The 9935-nt window shown below is 45.7% G+C and overlaps 1 protein-coding gene across 1 annotated transcript in view; it reads right to left on the bottom strand.

The window, feature by feature from the left end:
* Positions 1–4657, bottom strand: part of LOC308578689 (FK506-binding protein 15-like) — a gene marked incomplete at its 3' end in the record, with an annotated part of 28009 nt that extends 23352 nt beyond the window's left edge. The window contains exons 1-2 of the mRNA XM_081179161.1: positions 4375–4657; positions 122–231 (exon numbers count right to left, since the gene is read on the bottom strand). Of these exons, the coding sequence (XP_081035287.1) occupies positions 122–231; positions 4375–4517 (253 nt within the window). The 5' untranslated portion in view covers positions 4518–4657. The remainder of the gene's footprint in view (positions 1–121; positions 232–4374) is intronic.
* Positions 4658–9935: the final 5278 nt, after the last annotated feature.

Below are 9935 nucleotides of genomic sequence, written 5' to 3' on the forward strand. Positions count from 1 at the left end.
AGCGCTACTCGGGAGTTGACCAACCCAGTTGATTCTGTGGAGCTTCAGAACCAAAGGTTGGACTAGATGGTCCATAAGGGCTCGTCTTTATGTTCCTGGGCATTGTGAACAGTTTACTTACCGGTAGCTGGATGACCTTTTTTAGGCTGCTTGGGTGGCATGTATTGGAAGAGCACATTTCCAGATTCTGTAGTTGTCTGATCCTGTCCAAAGAGAGAGGCCAGCCTGGTCCTGGGCAGAGAGAAAAGTAACCATTCACTTCATTCACAGAGAGAGGCAAGCGGGTGGGAACAGAACAAGACATGTATCTGCAAGCCAACTGCAGGTTGGCGATTTTGTTGCAGCCTTCCCCAAAGACCAGAGGGTAATGGATTCAAAAACTAGAATCCTGTTAGGGATTAGGATGTTGGCCACCCCACTTAGGGGTGCTTGCCGAGGGGAGCTTTGCCCAGTCTCTCTTGGGGGTAACCAGCCTGGCAGAGCTGTCATAAGAAATTAATGCACACAACTAAAGGAGTAGACGCATTGTGGGTCTTCTCTAAGCAGAACTTAGTTGGAGACAATCCCTTCCTTTTCCTATTAGTTTCTATAACCTCTCTTCAGAACAAAAGAAAAGCCTGCAGGATCTGGCCAAAGGCCCAGCGAGTCCAGCATTCTGTTCTTACAGTAGCCAATAGAACCCAGGCACAAGAGGCCTCTCCCCTCCTGTGGTCTCCAGCAACAGTTGTTCAGAAGCCCTGCTGCCACCAACTTGGTGAGCACAGCCACGGTGACAAAACATTGCTAGCCTTCTCCTCCCTGAATTTTTCTAATCCTCTTTTAAAGTCACCCAAGTTGGTGGCCATTCCTGCCTCCTGCGCGAGAGTTCTGTAGTTTAACTGTGCATGGTGTGAGAAAGTACTTTCTTTTGCCTTTCCTGAAGGTCTTCCAATATTCAGCTTCATCGGATGTTCACAAGAGGGAGAGAAACTGTTCCCTATCCACTTTCTCTGTGGCATGCCTAATTTGATAAACTTCTATCATATTATCTCTTACTTGCTTTTTGTCTAAACTACAAAGTCCCTAAAACTGAAAAGGCTGTTGCCCAATTATTGCACCCAAGCTTTTATAGAACCTAGTACAGTGGTACCTTGGTTTTTGAACAGCTTAGTTCACAAACTACTTGGAACCCGAATGCTTCAAACCCGGAAATGAGTGTTCAGGTTTTCAAACTTTTTTTGGCATCTGGACGTACTTCGGGGGGGGGGGGTTGCACTTTTGTTTTGAGTGCCACAATTCCATTGCCTGCTTGTTTGCTGCCTGACCTGGGCTTCCCTTATTCAGCACCAGCTGCACCAGCCACTGGGCGACACCCAAAAGCGGAGGAGGGAGTGGCTGATGCTGCAAGGACAGTGGTGGCAGAGGGGCCCAGAGGGTGGCAGCGACACCCCCTGTCTGCTCGGCACGGCCTTCCCTCAGTTGGTGCCAGCAGTGAAATCTGGAAGCAGAGAAGGGTGTCGTTAATGATGTAGCGACTTCGCCTTCTCCGCTTTCGCTGCCACCGATCCACACCCAGAAGTGACTGCCGTGACAGGATGCTGGTGCCACCACTGCAGTAAGAGTTCTTCACACACCCAAGTGGCGGGTTGGGTGGGTGGGGGGATGGATCCAGAAAGGCTGGCATGGGGGGAGGAAGAGAAGCCAACTTGCTCCTCAGAGAGATGACTTTTGCCTTCCTTTCCATCCCCCCCCCACCACTGGAACTCCCCCATCACACACCCCGTGCACTCATCCCTCCAATGGCAATGGGTAAATCACTGCCAGTTTTTAATACTGGTTAGCAGATAGCAGCCTGGTCTATTGCTTTCATTTTATGGATCAATAGTATAATTAGATAGTCATTTTCATTCTAAATTGCTATTCTGGGGGTTGTTTTTAATTGTCTGGAATGGATTAATCCATTTTGCATTACTTTCTATAGGAAAGTACGCCTTGGTTTTGGAATGCTTTGGTTTTGGAACAGATGTCCGGAAGACATTGTAAACAAAACAAAAATTTAAAAGGTATCCATTACAGTGGTACCTCGGGTTAAGTACTTAATTTGTTGAAGAGGTCCGTTCTTAACCTGAAACTGTTCTTAACCTGAAGCACCATTTTAGCTAATGGGGCCTCCTGCTGCTGCCACGCCACCGGAGCACGATTTCTGTTCTCAATCTGAGGTACTATTTCTGGGTTAGTGGAGTCTGTAACCTGAAGCGTATGTAACCCGAGGTACTATTGTATTGCAAAGATACAACCCTGCCCTTGCGGCTTACCTTTCCCCACATACGGAGATTCATTGCCAGGAAGGTGGGGAGAGGGAATAAACCTGGCTGAACACAAGTGGTTTTCCCTACAGACATTCAGAAGTATCTCATCTCAGGGTTGTTTTGGAAGCAGAAACTTACCAGTTACAACACATCCTAGCCCACTTCCCCGCACTCCTGAGAGCTAGAAACTTGCAGATTAAAACAAAGAAAGAAACAACACACACATACCAAGGTCAAGTATCTTCAAACATTAAATCTCCAGCCTTAGACCCAAACTCCATGCTATACTGAACAGCAAGCAAAAATATCCAAGGGGTGAAGTGCCCATTTTAAATGCCTGACAGCACCCCAAACAGCTAGAGAAAAACCACAAGTGGCAACATGCATGTTTGAGGGGCTCCCAAAAGAAGCGAGCGGAACAGAGATTGTGAGCTTCGCTTCTCCTTCTGGGGAGAGTGACATTCTGGGAAGACATAGATCGGGGGCCAGTAAACTTTTTAAGCAGGGGGGCCAGTCCACTGTCCCTCAGACCTTGTGGGGGGCCGGACTATATTTTGAATATTTGGGGGGGGCATCTGCAGTTCTCCATAAATTTCTGAACTACAACTCCCACTGGCTATATGTCACTCTGACCTTTGCTCACTGCCAGCGTTGCCAAAAGCAGCACTGCAGTGCCCTTATTTTGAACACCTAAAATGTCACAGTGTAAAGGGCACTAGAAATCTTTCTTAGGGTTCCTTTTGTAGAAGGAATCTAAGACCACAAAACACCTCCATTCAGTCCTGTTACTGGCACCCACTTTAGGGCAGGAGTTAGAATGCCAAATTGTGACCTGGGCGATCAGGGTGCAGACCCCCACTTGGAGATGAAGCTCACTTTGTGACTCTCTCTCAGTGTAACATCAGCACAGAAGAAGTGGAAACAGAAAGCTAGAATTAGGAAAAGGGAAAATATTTCACCACAGCACAGGCAACAGGCATTTGTATGCAAATCAACCCTATGTACATTCATGGGGAAGTTCAGTTGAATTCAGTGGAGTCTACTCCCCAATAAGTCTTGCTTTTTAAGAAAAATGCTCCTTTCCCCATTAACCCTTGGGCTGAACTTCCTACTCCCAAACCACTACTAAAACATAATGTATTCCCTCACTCTACAAAAGGTGTGGGGTTCCTTTGGCCCTCTGGATTGTAGAGCAAGTGCACTCCCATCACCAGTGGTGTAGGGGTCTGGGGTTGCGGAGGTTACTATTTCTGCAGCAGGGTCCCTGCCTCCCGCACCCAATCATCATGAGAGGCAAACTTTTTAGCTCCAAAGCTAAGCATGTAAGAAACAGTGAAAACACAAGGCACTTCGGTTTCAGCTCAGAGTTGGTCCACTGAAATGGGCGGGCGTAACCAACGCATAGCTTAGTCGGATGCAACCCAGCGCTTCCCAATTCATCCTTAGCTGTCCGAAACCCCGCCCATTTCATCCTCACCAGCAACGCTGTGAGGCAGAGAGACAGAAAGAAGGAAAAAGAGAGAAAAAGAGAGAAGGAACCTTGCTGGCTCAAAGACGCCTAGCTCAGCTGAACTTCGCCTCTCTCTCAGCGCCTAACAGCACGTATTTGCAGACAAACCCCTCTGCATGTGCTCGGAATCACCCTTCGTAAGCCTCCACCCACCCACCCCAGCCCCACATGCTGCCCCAACCCCACATGCTGCCCCAGCCCCACACACAGCTATGGTCCCACATGCTGCCCCAACCCCACATGCTGCCCCAGCCCCACACACAGCTATGGTCCCACATGCAGCCCCAACCCCACATGCTGCCCCAACCCCACATGCAGCCCCAGCCCCACACACAGCTCTAGTCCCACATGCTGCCCCAGCCTCACATACAGCTCTATCCCACATGCTGCCCCAACCCCACATGCTGCCCCAACCCCACATACTGCCCCAGGCCCACATACAGCTCTAGTCCCACATGCAGACCCAGCCCCCCACACAGCTATGGTCCCCTCACACAGCCCCGCCCCCTCACGCGGACCCAAAGACACCCGCACACCCCGCATCTCCCCCCACGCAGAGAGGCGCCGCATTCTCACCCTCCCGTCGGAAGCTGGAAGGCCTCGTCTTCTTCATCCATGTCCCCCAACATCCTGACGGCCCCTCGCTCCCCGCGCCCCTCGACTAAGCCCAAGCCGGGAGGCGAGAGCCGCAAAGTGCGCGGCTGCAATTTCTCGGCCATGGCTCAAGCGCTGGGCTGCAGAAGCGAAACTAGCAAGCCAAAGCGGCCGGCGGCATTCGCGGTCCCCAAACGGGCCAAACTTCCACGCGGAGGGAAGAAACGCGTGCACGGGGACGCCAGCGATCAGCTGTTGCTGCCGCTGCCGCGAATTTGGCGGCGGGACTCTTAAGTTTGACGGAAAGGGAGGGGACACGGCTGGACCAATGGGAAGCTGGTTTCTGGGAGAGGGAGGCGGGAGGGCGGGTGACGCTCGCTCGATGCTGGCCAATGAGGTGGCGCCTCCGCTCGCCGGGCGAAGAAGGGACGCGTCTGAGGAGATCGAGGGAAGGAAGAGAAGGCGAGGAAGGCGCAGGTAGCTAACTTCCGAATCTTCTCATTGTGCTATTTACACTTGGTCTGGCAAAACACATTTCTTTCTTCTTATTTAGCCTTCTCGTTTAATACCCATAAACTTTTACTATGTACATTCTCCATATTCCAAGATTCATTCTAGGTCTGTCAGGAGATTAACGTTGCCACTCATTTTTAAGATCTTCCTTAAATGTTATCCGATCTTGATTAACTTTTGGTATTGAATTTCCTCTTATTCTCCCTGTTGTTCTGGCAAGTTGTAGATCTTCTATCATTTTTGCTTGCCAGTCCGTTTTTGTGGGGATGATATCACTGTTATAGAACTTATAACATCACCTTTCCAATTCCTTGCTACTAAAATCCTGGCTGCTGTGGTTTCATACATAAAAAGTGGTCTGTGGTTTTTCTTAATTTCCATGGACATAATACCTAACAGGAAGGATTCAGGTTTTTTTTTTGGAAATGAGAGTTTGAAGATCTTTTAAATTTTAGAGTAAAGAGTAAAGAGCCAGTGTGGTGTTGTGATTAGGAGCGGTAATCTGGGGAACCGGGTTCGGTCTCCGCTCCTCCACATGCAGCTGCTGGGTGACCTTGGGCTAGTCACACTTCTCTGAAGTCTCTCAGCCCCACTCACCTCACAGAGTGTTTGTTGTGGGGGAGGAAGGGAAAGGAGAATGTTAGCCGCTTTGAGACTCCCTAGGGTAGTGACAAAGCGGGATATCAAATCCAAACTCCTCTTCTTCTTCTTCTTCTTCTTCTTCTTCTTCTTCTTCTTCTTCTTCTTCTTAGAAATTATATCCCAGAATTCTTTTATCCTCTTGCATTCCTACCACATGTGTATAAAGGTACCAACCACACTTTTGCCTCTCCAAGAAACATCTGAACTGTTTTTGTACATCTTGTCCAATTTGGCCGGGGTTAGGTACCACCTGTATAACATCTTCATCACATTTTCTTTTTTAAAAAATAATTTTTTTATTAGAGTTTCCATAATTTTTATAACAACAAAAACAAAACAAGACAATACAATAAACACAACAAACAAAAAACAGGTACAATTTCAAAATCTTATTTTCTTATAATTTACTTCCCCGACTTCCTCATACTTCCCCTTTCTGTATTCCAATTTCTAATCAATTATTCAGCAAATCCTTCCCTTCTTTTAACTTGAATTTAATCTTACTTATTCTCCTTAGCTTATCCGTTACCGCTAGTAACTGATTATTTTCTAATCCAACATCATTTTAACACTCATTAATTTTGCAATACTTCTTTAAATAGTCCTTAAATTTTTTCCAATCTTCTTCCGCTGTTTCTCTTCCCTGGTTTCGGATTCTGCTCGTCATTTCTGCCAAACCCATGTAGTCCATCACCTTCTTCTGCCATTCTTCCAAGGTGGGTAGATCTTGTGTCTTCCAGTACTTTGCGATGAGTATTCTTGCTGCTGTTGTAGCATACATAAAAAAAGTTTTATCCTTATTTAACACCCCCTGGTCGACAATACCCAAGAGAAAGGCCTCTGGTTTCTTCGGGAAGGTATATTTAAATACCTTTTTCTTTTTTATAAATTTTTTTATTGGTTTTACAACAATTTTTAAACAATACAAACAAGTAAAAAGACAAACAAACATGTATAATTTCATAACCTCTTTTCCATAACCTTCGTTTCTCGGACTCCCCCATACCTCCCCTTTCTGCATCCCAATTTACCAAATTATTTTAGCAACTTCTAAGCAATTTTATCAAATATGTGTCCTCTTAATCTTTTCTTTAACTTAATCTTATGTCACTGTATTCCTTTTTCTCTCAACACCTCGGCATTTCAACATTCATCAATTTTATAATAGTTCTTAAGATAAATTTTGAATTTCTTCCAGTCCTCTTCCGTCGTCTCTTTCCTCTGATCATGGATTCTGCCAGTCATCTCAGCCAGTGTCATATAGTCCATCACTTTCATCTGCCATTCTTCCACGGTGGGTAGATCTTGTGTCTTCCAATACTTTGCGATGAGTACTCTTGCTGCTGTCGTAGCGTACATAAAAAAAATTCTGTCTTTCTTTGGCACCAATTGGCCGACAATGCCCAAGAGAAAGGCCTCTGGCTTCTTAGGGAAAGTACATTTAAGTACCTTTTTCATTTCATTATATATCATTTCCCTGAAAGCCTTAATCTTCGGGCACGTCCACCAAAGGTGATAGAAAGTACCTTCAATTTCTTTACATTTCCAACACTTATTGTCAGGCAAATGGTAGATTTTTGCTAGCTTGACTGGGGTCATGTACCACCTGTAGATCATTTTCATAATATTTTCCTTTAAGGCATTACATGCCGTAAATTTTATACCGGTGTTCCACAACCATTCCCAGTCAGCAAACATAATGTTATGACCAATGTCCTGTGCCCACTTAATCATGGCCGATTTAACTGTTTCATCTTGTGTATTCCATTTCAGCAGCAAATTATACATTTTTGACAAATTTTTAGTACTGGATTCTAACAACTCACTCTCCAATTTCGATTTTTCCACCTGGAAGCCAATTTTCCTGTCCATCTTAAAAAGCTCCATTATTTGATAATAGTGAAGCCAGTCTCTCACTTTCCCTTTTAATTTCTCAAAACTCTGCAATTTCAGTCTGTCCCCTTCATGTTCCAGAATTTCCCAGTATCTCGGCCATTTAGACTCCATATTAAGCTTCTTAACAGCTTTAGCTTCCATCATCTTCATCACATTTTCTCTAAGATTATAGCATGCAGTGAATCTTATGTCCTCCTTCCACAGCCTTTCTCACTCCTCCATATATATCGTGTCCAATATGTTGGGCCCAGTGTATCATAACCCATTTTAGTTCCTCCTCGTTGACTTCCCAGTCACTTAAGTCACATTCAAAGTACATGCTTCCCTCCCCCAAAGGATCCTGGGAATCGTAGCTTGTTCATCGTGGAGCTACATTTCCCAGCACCCTTAAACTTAAGTTCCCCGGTTGGCTGCATACACATCATACGTTTAAAGCATGCATCTTTCCCCCCCAAAGAACCCTGGAAATCATAGTGTACCCCTCATTGGGCTACAGTTCCAAGCACCTTTAAACTAAAGTGCCCAGGGTACTTTGAGGGGAATGTGCTTTAAATGTGTGGCATTTGTGCAACCTGGTTGCATATGCAACATAAATTTAAATTACATTTCCCACCTTCAAGTTCCCCAAACCCTTAACAGACCATAGTTCCCAACATTCTTTTGTCGTGAGGGGGAATTGTCTGCTTTAACAATGTAGTGTGTTCACACCCTCAGTTTGCTTTATTATGTAAGTCGCTTTGAGGTACCTGAATGCAAAAATAATGTCGGATTTAAGAGGTTTGGTGATGCATCTTACTCTAAACACCCATGACATGTCGTAGAAAATAATCCAACTCTGGGATCATCTCTTGAGGTTGATTCTTGCACTGAACAAGTGGTGTGCCTTTCATTCCCACGCGCTGCTCCAGTAATGTTTGCAGCTGAAGCCTACATTTCAAGAAAGTTCCAGGAATCAGTGAACAGAAGCATTGCTGATTTTTCTACAATGTCTTATAACGAGCTTGTAAAGCTAGTGTAACCTGGGTAGCCAATTCAAAATTTGTGCTCACCAGAACATGCCCTTGCTACAAAGAGCCTGCTGCACCACTGAAAGATGGAGTAAGGTGAAGGACAAAGATGCAAGGGTGTGGTATCTTTCCCTGTTTCTGCACCTGCATCATCTTCCTCCAGCTCAGAGCCAGAAAGGTAAGACAGAGGTTTGTTTTGGCTCTCTGTTCACACCCAGCAAGTGTTTATAAAGCAAGCTGTAGGCTTCTAACCATGTTTGGGACTGCGGAGAGCGTAATTATTTTTATCCCTCAGCAGCTCTAATGTCAGAAGAAGGCCTCAGACTTGACCCACTCGCAAGAGCACGTCTAACTCCTTGCTCTGATGAAGGGAGCAAGCAGGCCTTGTTTCTTCTAATAAAGAGTTAACTTCACTTACTCCGTATGATTTCTTGCTGGCTGGCTCGCTGAGAACAAACTACCACCGAAGGAGCATGGTGTGTCCTCCACCAAAGGTACTACCTCTCCTCTAACACCCCCCACACTAATAACACACACACAGGTACTGTCCAGGATTCACAATGGCACCCAAAATCCAAACATCAATGAAGACCCCCACACACACACACACCTTGAGCACTCCTGAGCTGAATCTCGCGATCATATCTCTACTTGTGGTTTACCATGTGCCACAAAACGGGCAAAGTCTTGCCAAACTGAAATTTCAGTCTGCCATCTTGATTCAAAATGGCACCCAACATACAAACAGCAATAAGGTCTGCCGCCCCACCCTGGGAACCCTCATGCCAAGTTTAGTATTATAAATGGAGAGTTCTCCAATTGTATAGAGGGTAAATGGGCAAACCATTTCCCAAAATATCAGTCAGGTCAACATATTCCTCCAGCATGACATAGAAAAAGTGTTGGGGGTAGGGTGGGAGGGAGAGTTGGACTCCCCAGAGTTGGAATTAATAGATGGCAGAAAAAGCCAGTGTCTTGTCAATACATAATTCCATTTAAAGGCTGTAAAATCATGAGTCCCAGCTCTTGGGAGCAGGAAAGAAGGAGTTGGGAGCGATTCACTGATAAATGTATTTATGCACTGGCTCAATGGGAAAACTTTAGAAATTCATCGGAAATCACTCATTGTATCAATCTTCTCCGTTCCAATGGCATTTAGGACCCAGGGAAGCCGCTAAGCCTTTAATAGCCGCTAAACCGCTAATAGCGCTAAACCGCTAATAGCGTTGCTTCGCAAGACGAAAAAACCGCTAGACGAAGAGACTCGCGGAACGGATTAATTTCGTCTTGCGAGGCACCACTGTATCACCTTCTGCATATCATTCAACCTTTGGGCAAGCCACTCTCTGTTTCAGCCTCCCCATCTGCAATACGAAGAGATTACTAATACTGGCCTCCCTCACAGGACTGGTGTTAATTCTTAACATATTGGGTGTATGAACGTGAAGCACCTAAGGTGCCCTATAAATGGTGAGTCAGTTTTTG

The sequence above is a fragment of the Podarcis bocagei genome, assembly GCF_964188305.1.
Source record: "Podarcis bocagei genome assembly, chromosome: Z".
Classification (NCBI taxonomy): Eukaryota; Metazoa; Chordata; class Lepidosauria; order Squamata; family Lacertidae; genus Podarcis; species Podarcis bocagei.